The sequence below is a fragment of the Musca autumnalis genome, unplaced genomic scaffold (assembly GCF_047663935.1).
Source record: "Musca autumnalis isolate F117 unplaced genomic scaffold, ASM4766393v1 scaffold_3, whole genome shotgun sequence".
Taxonomy (NCBI): Eukaryota; Metazoa; Arthropoda; class Insecta; order Diptera; family Muscidae; genus Musca; species Musca autumnalis.
Window position 1 is genome coordinate 146,369,737 of NW_027411866.1, and position 12,998 is coordinate 146,382,734.

General features: G+C 39.3%; 1 protein-coding gene across 3 annotated transcripts in view; it reads right to left on the minus strand.

The window, feature by feature from the left end:
• Positions 1 to 515: 515 nt before the first annotated feature.
• The window catches only part of LOC141397879 (uncharacterized), a 283,294-nt gene continuing 270,811 nt past the window's right edge, over positions 516 to 12,998 (minus strand). For all 3 annotated transcript variants that reach the window (XM_073974708.1, XM_073974709.1, XM_073974707.1), the window contains one exon: positions 516 to 3,901. In XM_073974708.1, coding sequence (XP_073830809.1) covers positions 535 to 3,901 — 3,367 coding nt within the window. In that variant the 3' untranslated portion in view covers positions 516 to 534. The remainder of the gene's footprint in view (positions 3,902 to 12,998) is intronic.

Below are 12,998 nucleotides of genomic sequence, written 5' to 3' on the forward strand. Positions count from 1 at the left end.
TTAAACATATCAAGCTACAACAATTGCGATGACCATGTCACAAAAATGAGCGATGATGAAACCGCTAAAGAGGCGAATAAATACGGGCAGCATGACGGTACACGCAGAAATGGAAGGCCAAGGCTTCTATGGAGTGAAAAGTGGAAGAAGAGATCAAAAAATACGATATTTGAAATTGAAGAAGTTGCTTTACTTTATAGCGAGGAATGAACATATTTTCTTAGTTCGGCTTATAGCACAAATATTCAAACTTTAATAATCGATAAATTGTCAATTGCCTGTCCATTGCTTTGAAGTAAAGAAAATTAAGCTTAAGATGAATGATACGATGAGTTAAAATGAAGGATAAAGAACTTGATTTATGGGTAAAAATATGACCTTTCTTTTTGATGTCGGATCTAAAATTTCCTTATCGACAACCGTAATATTGATATTATTAATGATAAGGCAACTCACCAACACTAGACGCTTTGGTTTCCAAAATAGGAAAATTTTTAAAAATAATATGGTTTAGATAAGTTTTTTCATTCCTCTTTACTTGCCATTCTGCTGCTGCTGCTGATTTCTATTATCGGCATTATTATTGTTGTTATTATTAGGGTTTAAATTATTGGCTCGTCGAAATTTCGGCGTCAGGAAATAAACATCAGCTTCACTTTCAATGTTGAGATTTGATACGGGAATGGTGGCGGGACGATATGTATTCCCATTGCGATAGTAAGGATTCACGGCAATGGGATTTCGCACCACTTGAGGATGGGAAATATATTCACTGTCGGGATTAATGGGTGGCAAAGGTTGGCGATAGTTAACTAGAATATCACGATGTAATGACACCGGTTGTGGTGATTGGAATTGCCGGCTGGGCAGTCGTTGAGGTGCTAATGGGGGTGCATAATATTGTGATTGATGTGACAGTGCAGGAGGTGGTGGTGGTGGAATACCAGCCGACTGTTGTTGTTGCTGCTGTTGATAGGCACCCAGCCTTTGCTGCTGTTGTTGTTGTTGCTGCTGCTGATAGGCATTCACCGGTATTGTTTGATAGGGATTTATAAATTCGGCATCGGGATTGAGAGGTGGCCGATTAGGCGCATAATTCACATAGGTATCATTTTCTAAACTCCACACAGGTTGTGGTGAGAGTTGCTGCTGTGGCACTTGAAGTTGGGGAGCACTGGTTGGTGGTGGTCGGTAATTGATAATCTTGCGATTTGGTGCATTCTGAAACGGTTCCTCATAGAAACGATTGTTTTGCCTAGCGGGTCCATAATAATAACCATCACGATTTCTTTGTGATTGAGGAGGCTGTAGTGCCGCTGGCTCCTGATAACGTTCTCTGGGACGTTGCACATTTTCTGGCCCCGTATATCTTGTTTCGAATTCTTGTTTATTGACTGCCACCCAACGATTATATTCCAATTGCTGTTGTTGTTGCTGCTGACGGTATTGCTGTTGTTGTTGGAACTGTTGCTGACGTTGTTGTTGATACTGATGATTTTGATGAAGATATTTAGCTCCGGCTCGCAACTTCTTTGATCTCTCTGGCTGTGGTATGGGCACCAGGGTTGTTGTACTTACATATTTGGGTTGTTGAGAATAAAGGTATTGTTCTTGGTCGATGGGTTCCTCACGACCTTGAGGTTGTAGTGAAACATTATCGGCTTTATCAACATTGACCGCCTTAAATGAATCCTCATCTCCCAACGGAGGACTATAGGTTACCATGGGCTGGAATGGTTCCACATCGTATTCCAATGGAGGTTGGAAGGTATTGCGAATACTCCCATCAGGTGTCACCGATTTGGAGGAATCATAGTTGTAATCAAACACCGGTTTGGCTTTTGGTGTCCTTGGTATATTGTTATCCCTTAACTCTTGATTCTGATAATAACGCAGGCCATCTCGAATATTTGTAACATCCTGTTCGTAATTTTGCACGACGGGTCTTGGTTTGTAATAGGGTCTTTGCTTAAGGCGTACCTCAGGTTTCGGGGTAATAACCACAATATTTTCATCCACATAACGATGATTGGCAGGCAGGTTGTTTTGTTGATATCGGTTCTTATAAGGCCTCTTGCTGGTATTGTACAATTTAATGGGTTTCGGTGAGGGTGTTGGATAGGGTTTAACGGTGCTCGAGAGGAACTCATCGAAGAGCTGTGATGTACCCTGCTGCTGATGTTGACGTTTGGCCTCAAAGTATTCATAGTAAATGGGATTCGATTTCGAGAAGCTCTCCACATTGGGTTCAGGTGTTGTGGGTACAAAGGAAATGGTACCGGGTCGTATATTTTGCTCAACATTGGCCGAGTAAATGGGTATGGGTACAGCAACAGGTACTGGGACAGGTTGTATATGCTGTGGAGACTGTGGAGTCTGTGTTGGAGCTGGCTTTGTGGGTATTCTGGAGCCAATAATCGGTGAGGTTGTGGGAGTATAAACAGGTCGGGGTGAAGGAGAGGCAATGTGAATAATCTTTGGAGTATATTCGGAGATTTTTGTGATCGAATTTCTATATGGCGATTCTGTTGTTGTCGTGGTACTTGTTGTTGTGGTAGATGTTGTTGTTGTCGTTGGTATTGTTGTGGTAACAATCGGTAACGGCGTGGTGGTCGATGTGGTACTATAAACCCTATAACGTATGGGTGTGGATACACCACTCACTGGCCGTCTTTCCTTTTCAGATTTCTCCAACTTGCTGAACTGTTCCGGTGGTGGTGGCACCACAATACCCGGCACCAATGGACCCGGTGGCACAGCATTTGTATAATTACTCTTGTAAACAAAACTATAAGGTGGAGGATAGTACAACGATGGATCATCTTCATCGAAATCATCGGTGGCATTATCCAACGAACCATTACGGCCATAAAGGAACGGACCCAATACCGGATAGCTGACCGGTTTATTTAACGGTGACGACGTATCAACAGACGTTTGGTTGTTCGCAACAAGCCAAGGGAGTGGGGGCGACGCGTAGTTGTAACCCGCGGCATCTTCGTTCTCTTTAACACCTTTAAGCGCTCCCGGCCGGGTAATAAGATTTTTCTCGTCGTCACTGTCACTTTCGGGCGATGCGTTGTTGATCTGTGTGCTTGTGCTGGAATAAATTGATAACGGTTCGTTCGAGACCGGATAGACGACCGTGAGTTTATTATTTCCGATAAGCTGTACGGGGCCGTTTTCTTCAAGCTGGACAGGAAAGGGTGGCGGGACTTTTGGATTGTCGGGAATTTTAATTGGCCTACCAGCGGCGTTGTAATCATCGATTGCAGGCCAGGGTTCGGCGGGGTTGTCTTCATTCAAGCTGCCGCCCTTGATGACAAGCAAATGATCTTCGGCCAACCAAATGTCCTCCTCATTCAAACCCCCGAAATTACGTTCATTATCATCGGGTACTTCTTTGTTGGGTAAATAACTTAAAACTCCCGGCCTGTTGGGTGGTCTACGAAATAGTTCCTTTTCAATTAGGCCATACTTGCCATCCTTAACCTGATCGGCCAAAGTCTTTTTGGAGTCATCTTTATTCTTTTTCGGTTTCAAAGTGTTCTCTTTACCCGAACCGGCACTGAGGCGTAAAATACCATTATCCCAATTATCGAAATCTACAGAATCATCTAGCAAGGCCTCGTCGTCATCATGATAATCGTTGTCGTCATCGTCCGGTGAAGAAGTTTTTACATCTTTGTGAGTCTTTGTTCCATCATCGGCTATTCTGATATTGGCATTGAGTTTATTATCTCTGTAGCTACTGCTTAGTACTCCGGAATTTGCAGATCCGGAAATTACTGGTAAAATATATTTTATTCTCGTGTTGCTGCTGCTGTTGTTGCTGGTTGCCGCTGGACGATTGTCGTTATTCTGTATATGACCAGCAACCAGCCGATGAATCATACGAGGGCTAAAATGGGAGAAAGAGAGAATGTGGGAAAATAATTAATCAAAGGAATAACGTTTACACAGAAGAAAATAAAACATAAGAGATTGTCTTTCACTATCTAAACATGGAATACTATTACTTCTCTAAAGAAATAGTCGATAATGGTAGAACACGTTTTTAATCGCGAGTGAAAAATATCTGGGGGGCGGGGGTATGTAGAGAGGGGTGGGGGGCAAGTTGAGAGTGGGGCAAGTAGAGGGGACAAGTTGAGGATGGGCAAGTTGACAGCGGGGAAGTTGAGGGGGTCAATTTTTTTTTGGTGGTGGGGGGTTTTTGTGTTAGCAATTACAGCTTTTGAAGGCCTTCTTTGTACAGAAGACACCTTCAGAAGGGTGCCTAGTTACAGAGGACGGCTTCAAAATGATATCAATATATCGAAGACCGTTTCCAAAGGTCTTCGAAAAACAGCTACCGGAGGTCTTTTTGACTGAAGATGGCTTCCGCACGCCTTGCTGTTATAGAACACTTCGTTAGAAAGTCTTCTATAAATTGAAGAAAGCTTCCGGAATCCTGTAACTCAGTTTTTGATTTATTGATAAAAGTCGGTAAAATTAAAATGCTTATAATTTCGGTAATTAACGCAAATTTTCGGTAAGTTAACAACCAAAATAGAGCTGTGGCTAAGTCCTACCGATAGCAACAGTGTTGCCAACTTTATTCATACTTTTTATTCATAATTTTGCGTTTTCAGTTTACCGATTTTTGTCGTTAACTAAAAAATGAGTTGCAGAATTCCACTACAGAAGGTTCTATATTTGTTGTATATCACTTCCGGAAATCTTTATTATACAGAACACTGATTCAGAAGATTTACTAGTTGTATAGGACAGCAACAGAAGGTCTTCTGTATGTCGAATTCCATTTTCGGAGGTTTTCATTGTATAGAGGTCTGTACTTATGTTTCGAAGACGGTTTCAGAAGTTATTTGATTTCTTGAAGATCGCTTCAGGAGGTCTGCTATTTAGTGAAGACATATTCCGGAAGTCTTATATTTACTGAATATGGTTTTTTAGTTAACAGGATGGCTTTAGAAGGTCTTCAGTGCATCGAAGATCGTTTCCGGATGATCTCTTTATATCGAACACCGCTTCCGAGGGTCTTCTTTGTATAGAAGACCTCTTCTTGTGCGATGACATTCAGAAGCTCTTGCATGTGTCGAAGGTCATTTCCGAAAGTGTTTTATTTAGTGATGACCGCTTCCGGAGGAATTCCATTTACTTCTTCTTTGTATAGAAGATCGCTTTAATAGGATTTATATTTATTGAAGACCTTTTTTTTTTTTTTATTGTTATTTTTATAGTTGACCTTTGGACTGTTTTAAACATGTATTTTTTGTTTGGCTTTAGGTCAGAATAATTAAAAAACAAAGGGTTTTGTTTTTTTACATAATTTTTATTTTCCAATATTTCGACTTTCTTTGAAAGTCATCATCAGGGATTTTTCCTTTTTTAAAGAAAGAAATAACAAAGTTTTGATATAAAAATATAAACACAAAATATAAATGTTAAGAGATAATTACATTAATTTTATTCTGCTAAACAACTATCGGACACATCCTCTTTCTCACTCGAGTATTTTCCAACTAATCAATGCTTTTTATTGTATTTTTCTATAGTGTTTCGGTAGATTTGTGCCCAGTGTTCTGTGTCCATCTTGTAGTTGATTCTTTTTTCTATTGGTATATTAATTATATGCAGCATTTCAAGCATGTATCTGCGTTTGTAGTTTGTTTATTGGGTTAGAATTTCCACATCATTGAAATTCGGAGTGTGCCCAGTGGTTGCACAATGTGCTGCAAGAGCAGTTTTCTGCTCCAAAGGCTTGTTTCTGGCTCTTTGGTCAGACTTATGACCACTTATTCTAGTTTTCAACTTTGTCTTTGTTGTGCCCACGTATACCTTGGGGCATACGTTAGACGAGTCACCATTACATTTAATTTTGTATACTATATTAGATCTGTCTTCGATGGGAACTTTCGTTTTTGTGCGACTGAAGAAAATATTGTTCGTGTTACTGCTTTTTGTGGCCAATCGGTATTGGTTGTTATTATAGAGATTTGAACGAGAAAATCTTTCGGAGAATCCTGGGACATATGTAAACCGTTTATAGATCTTTTCAACTTTTTGGTCTGTGTTGTCAATTTGCGGGGTGGTTGCATGCTTAATCAATTCGTTGATGGTTCTTTTGGGAAAGTCATTCATTTTCAGTATTTCCCTTATTTTCTTTTTGTTTTTTGTGTGAAATTGCTTATCACTGATATTTAAAACTCTTTTAATAAAATTTGTTGCTGTGTTTATCTTGATATTTCGTGGATGCTTTGAATAATAATTCATTAATCTTCCCGACGCTGTTGGTTTCTGATACCAATCCAGTAAAAGCACGTTCCCTCGTCTATGTATCTTGGAGTCAAGATAAGGCAAACAGTTGTCAGTTTCACACTCCATAGTGAACTGTATTTGTTTATTAAATGCGTTAAAGGATTCTAGTGTTTTATCAACATGGTCTTGGTTTACTATACAGAATATGTCATCGACATATTTTGTTAAGATTCTTGGCTTTACTGACAGTTTTTTCAAGGTTTCATCCAAAAGTTTTTCCATAATGATGTCTGAAATTATGGGAGATATGGGTGAACCCATCGGCATTCCTTTCTGTTGTTCGAAAATCTTTCCCTCATAGAGGAAATACCGTGCATCCTTAATGCAGAGGGTCAGCAAGTCTATAAAAAGGTTTTGGGGTATCTTTGTGTGTTCTCTTAATATTTCCCATTTTTCTTTTATTGTATTCAGTGCCAGATTAACTGGAACACTGGGTAATAAGGACACCACATCAAAAGAAATTAATCTTTCACAATTATCAATGTGTTGCCTATTTATTTTGCTTTTAAAGTCTACAGCATCCCTTATGTTATATTTCGAGTCCACTGTTAGGACCTTTAATATTGTTGCCAAATATTTTGATAATTCGTAAGTAGGGGAATTAACAAAGGAACAAATTGGGCGTAGAGGAATATCTTTTTTGTGGATCTTGGGGAGTCCATATATTTTTGGGGGAACAGATGTTCTATTAAGTAGTTTGTTTTTTTCTAGCTCAGTAATTACCCCTAAATCAAATAATTTTGTGATTGATGTGTTGCATTTTTCTTGCAATCCTGACGTTGGATCCTTCCTTAACCTCCTATAGGTGCACATGTCACCAAGTATTTGTTGCATTTTCGATTCATAATCGGTTTTTAGCATGGCCACCGTCTTTCCTCCTTTATCAGCGTTGAGTATCAAAATGTGATTATTTTCTTTGATAAATTTGTTTGTTTGGCACACTGTATCTAAAATGAGACGATCTCTTTTATCTAATACGTTGTTTCTCATGTGGTCATTAATAAGAGCTATCAAATTTACTCTCGCATTCTCCTGTAGTTCTCTATTCCCTAAAGTCTGGATGCAGTCTTCTCCCTCTGCTATGACATTGAACAAGGGAAAAGTTGTCCTTGTTGTTGGTAAAGAGAACTTGGGGCCAAGAGAGAGTAACCACTTTGTATTGGTGGGTACCTCAGTATTTGTGAGATTAACAAACCACTCTTTGTTGTGTTGTATGTTAAGCTCGCGGTGTTGTTGCTTTTTTAATGCGTTTAGCTTATTTATGTGTATTGATTTTTGTTTTGAGGTTATCGTTTGGAGAATAACGTTTTCACTCTCCAGAAACGTTGTTAGATCTTCTCTTTGCAGAAGTTCTGAGAGTTGACTTTTTGCTCTGTCGATTTTCTCTTTTGTAAAGTTTGATTGTTTGTGTTTCTCTTGAATGAGCAGTTTTAATATTTTCATGTGAAAATTGTATATGAATTTGTCTAGTGTTGATCTAATATTCATTGGTATTGAGTTATTAGTCTCAAATATTTTATGTATGTGTTTAGTTGTGTTAGTGATGAAATTTGGAATTGTACCTGTGTCCTTGCATTTTATGAGGAATGTTGTCGTTGATCTTAATCGTGCTGCTTGCCTGGTACTTTTTGAATATTGCTTAAGGATATTTTGGGTATTGTCGTCGTTATATTTACGTTTTATGTTTTTATATCGATGCATGTTGATTTGTTGAGTTTCTTCGGCGTGCCTTCCGTGTGTATTTTATTGTTATTTTTATAGTTGACCTTTGGACTGTTTTAAACATGTATTTTTTGTTTGGCTTTAGGTCAGAATAATTAAAAAACAAAGGGTTTTGTTTTTTTACATAATTTTTATTTTCCAATATTTCGACTTTAAAAGCAAAATAAATAGGCAACACATTGATAATTGTGAAAGATTAATTTCTTTTGATGTGGTGTCCTTATTCCCCAGTGTTCCAGTTAATCTGGCACTGAATACAATAAAAGAAAAATGGGAAATATTAAGAGAACACACAAAGATACCCCAAAACCTTTTTATAGACTTGCTGACCCTCTATGAGGGAAAGATTTTCGAACAACAGAAAGGAATGCCGATGGGTTCACCCATATCTCCCATAATTTCAGACATCATTATGGAAAAACTTTTGGATGAAACCTTGAAAAAACTGTCAGTAAAGCCAAGAATCTTAACAAAATATGTCGATGACATATTCTGTATAGTAAACCAAAGACCATGTTGATAAAACACTAGAATCCTTGAACGCATTTAATAAACAAATACAGTTCACTATGGAGTGTGAAACTGACAACTGTTTGCCTTATCTTGACTCCAAGATACATAGACGAGGGAACGTGCTTTTACTGGATTGGTATCAGAAACCAACAGCGTCGGGAAGATTAATGAATTATTATTCAAAGCATCCACGAAATATCAAGATAAACACAGCAACAAATTTTATTGAAAGAGTTTTAAATATCAGTGATAAGCAATTTCACACAAAAAACAAAAAGAAAATAAGGGAAATACTGAAAATGAATGACTTTTCCAAAAGAACCATCAACGAATTGATTAAGCATGCAACCACCCCGCAAATTGACAACACAGACCAAAAAGTTGAAAAGATCTATAAACGGTTTACATATGTCCCAGGATTCTCCGAAAGATTTTCTCGTTCAAATCTCTATAATAACAACCAATACCGATTGGCCACAAAAAGCAGTAACACGAACAATATTTTCTTCAGTCGCACAAAAACGAAAGTTCCCATCGAAGACAGATCTAATATAGTATACAAAATTAAATGTAATGGTGACTCGTCTAACGTATGCCCCAAGGTATACGTGGGCACAACAAAGACAAAGTTGAAAACTAGAATAAGTGGTCATAAGTCTGACCAAAGAGCCAGAAACAAGCCTTTGGAGCAGAAAACTGCTCTTGCAGCACATTGTGCAACCACTGGGCACACTCCGAATTTCAATGATGTGGAAATTCTAACCCAATAAACAAACTACAAACGCAGATACATGCTTGAAATGCTGCATATAATTAATATACCAATAGAAAAAAGAATCAACTACAAGATGGACACAGAACACTGGGCACAAATCTACCGAAACACTATAGAAAAATACAATAAAAAGCATTGATTAGTTGGAAAATACTCGAGTGAGAAAGAGGATGTGTCCGATAGTTGTTTAGCAGAATAAAATTAATGTAATTATCTCTTAACATTTATATTTTGTGTTTATATTTTTATATCAAAACTTTGTTATTTCTTTCTTTAAAAAAGGAAAAATCCCTGATGATGACTTTCAAAGAAAGTCGAAATATTGGAAAATAAAAATTATGTAAAAAAACAAAACCCTTTGTTTTTTAATTATTCTGACCTAAAGCCAAACAAAAAATACATGTTTATTGAAGACCGCTAAAGGAGGTCTTCTATGTATCGAAGGCCGCTATCGGAGGTATTCTATTTACTGATGGCTTCCAGACGTCTTTCTTGTATATAAGTTCACTTTCAGAGGTCTTCTTTTTATTGCAGACCGCTTTACAAGGTCTTCTATGTGTGGAAGATCGCATCGGAGGTATTCTTTGTATATAAGATCGCTTCAGAAGGGTTTCAATTTATTGAAGACGGCTACGAAAGATCTGCTATGCACTGAAGATGCTTTCAGAAGGTCTCAAACTTACTGAAAATGGCTTCCGGAGGTCTTCCTTGTAAAGAAGACAGCTTCCAGACGTCATATTTTTATTGAAGGTCACCTTAGAAGGTCTTCTACGTATCGAAGACTGCTTCAGAACGTTATCTTGTTATAGGGAAGACTGCTACATAAGTTCTGTATGTATAGAATACCGCTTAACGAGGTCTTGTTTGTATAGAAGTTCGGCCCAGAAGGTCTTCTATAAACTGAAAATGGTTTCCGGACTTGTTTTCTTTTGAGCTCTGGAAGTGGTCTTCTATAAGTAGAAATCAGGAGGCGGCCTATAATAAATAGAAGACCTTTTGCAATGGTCTTCTATACGAAGAAGACCTCCGGAAGTCTTCTTTGTATAAAGATCACTTCCATATGTCTTATATGTATCGAAGACCGCTTGAAAAGGTCTTATATTTAATGAAGATGGCTTCTTTGTATAAAATACTATGTCCGGAGGTACTCTAATTACTGCAGACCGCTTCAAAAGGTATTTTTAAGACCGCTCTTTGTATATGAAAGCTTCCAGAGGTTCTCTATTTATTATAGACTTCACAAGGTTTTCTATGTATCTATGTCTTCTATATCTAAGAAAATCTCCTTTGTATCGAAAACCACTTCTAGAGGTTCTCTATTTATTAAAGACTGCATCAGAAGGTCTTCTATGTAACGAAGACCGCTTTAGAAGGCATTATTTTTATAGAGGAACACTTCTGTTGGTCTTCTATTTACTGACGATGCCTTCCGAAGGTCTTTTTTATACAGAAGACAGCCTCCAGAGGTTCTTTATTTATTGAGGACTACATCAGAGGATCTTCTTTGTATCGAAAACCGCTTCCAGAGGTCCTCTATTTATAGAAGACTGCATCAGAAGTTCTTCTTTGCATGGAAGAGCGCTTCAGAATGCCTTCTATGTATCGAAGAGCGATTAAAACGGCCTCCTTTGTATAGAAGACCGCTTCAGAAGGTCTTCTATTTACTGGAGATGGCTTCCGAGGGCCTTCATAGCATAGAAGACTGCTTCTTGAGTTCCTTCTGTATATTGAAGATAGCTTTTTAAGGTCTTCTTTTTATAAAAGATCGCTTCCGAAGTTCCTCTATTTATTGAAAACTGCTACAGAAGGTCATCTATGAATCGAAAACCGTCTCTAGAGCATGAATATCCTTCCTGATATGTCTGGGTGTATCGGTGGCCAGCAAATGGTGATAGGGATGGCACTCACGGTAACACCCGGGCAAGTACTGCAACGATAGCATCTCATTATGTTGCCGTACTGAAAGAATCTTTGCCTCCTCATGTAGATGGTCCACTTTAGATTTGAGGAGGCACCCTCAGGGCGGAGTTCTGACAAATTTGAATCTTATCTCACTGCGTGTCACATAAATTCGGGGACCATATTGGCGCTGCATGGCTTACCACAGACCGACCTATCGCTTTATACGTGGTCAACAAGGTTTCTTTATCTGCACCCCAAATGCTGCCGGCTAGGGACTTGAGGACCTTGTTCCTACATTTCTGTTTATCGCAGATAGCTGTGGCATGTGAGGACGACGTGAAAGTGGTGTCGAATGTGACCCTAGAATTTTGGGGCAGTTTGTGGTCGGAATTCTGCTACCATCGACCCTGATATTCAACTCTCTTCTATACTGTCCGTCCATGTGGTGAACAGAGTTGCCGTCGATTTAGTGGCGGATATCTGCATATTCCTCGCGTGGAAAAAGGTGGTAAGATCGGGTAAATATGAGTTCAGTCTCTCACAGATGTATGTAGGTAGGTATCTGACGCCAGGATCGTACAATCATCCGCATACGTTACGACCTCAATGCCGTCTGGAGGGGACGGAATATAGGAAAGGTAGAGGTTAAACAGTTCCGGAGATATCACCCCTTCTTGGGGAACTCCCTGTTTCACTCTACGGGGCTTGCATTTCTTGTTCCTGAATTCCACATACGACTGGCGACCACACATATAGTTGATTACTTCGCCGGAGGGTTATCTGCTCGATGTCCTCGAATAGCGTGGAGTGCTTGACAGTATCAAAGGCTTTTAATAAGTCAAGCGCCACCATCACAGTTCTATCACACGGCCGCTCCTGGTGAGTCCTCGACAAATATGTGTGGAGATGGCATGCAGCGCTGTTGTCGTGCTGTGCTGCTTACGGAATCCATGCTAATGATCGGAAACTTGATAGCCATTTCTAATGCTGGGGAGGACTAAGGCCTCAAGGGTCTTCGCTACAGGTGACAAAAGCGTAATCGGCCTGTACGATTCACCTTTGCTGGCATCCTTGCCTGGCTTAAGTAGCGGGACCACCCTGCCCATTTTCCAGACTTCGGGAACAATAAGGGTGGCTAGCGACAGGTTGAGAACTTTAGTGAGATACTCCACTCCCGGCTCATCCAGCTGTTTCAACATTACCATAGAAATTCCGTCAGGGCCCAACGCTTTGGATGACTTAGCGTTCCTGATGGCATTCACAACATCATCCATTGTAAACTGTGGTGGTTCATCCTCGGCAGGAAGAGATCTAATGCGACGTAACACCAGCCTGTTAACAACTTCCGGTGGTCATTGTATAGAAGACCGCTTCCGGATACCTTCTTTGAATAGAATAGGTCTTCTATTTTCTGAAGATGGCTTCCGGAAGTCTTCTCTTTAGATGACCGCTTCAGAAGGACTGCAACTTACTGAATGTGACTTCCGAAAGTCTTTTTTGTATAAAATACCACTTCTATAGGTTCTCTATTTACTAAAGACCGCTTCAGAAACTCCAATCTTGACTGATACACCCATAAACACAGTGTGGGGGTAATTAGAGCCAAGCGCAAGCGATTCTGATACATATGTACCATTTTCTAAATCTTTGACCAGAAAAATATCTCCTAGCACATTTGCGCTAGGAACAACAAAACCAACAAGAGAATCGCGAATATTGCTACGTGTTGTTGGTTTTGTTAGCCCGGGTCAATGTGGCAATTTCCCCC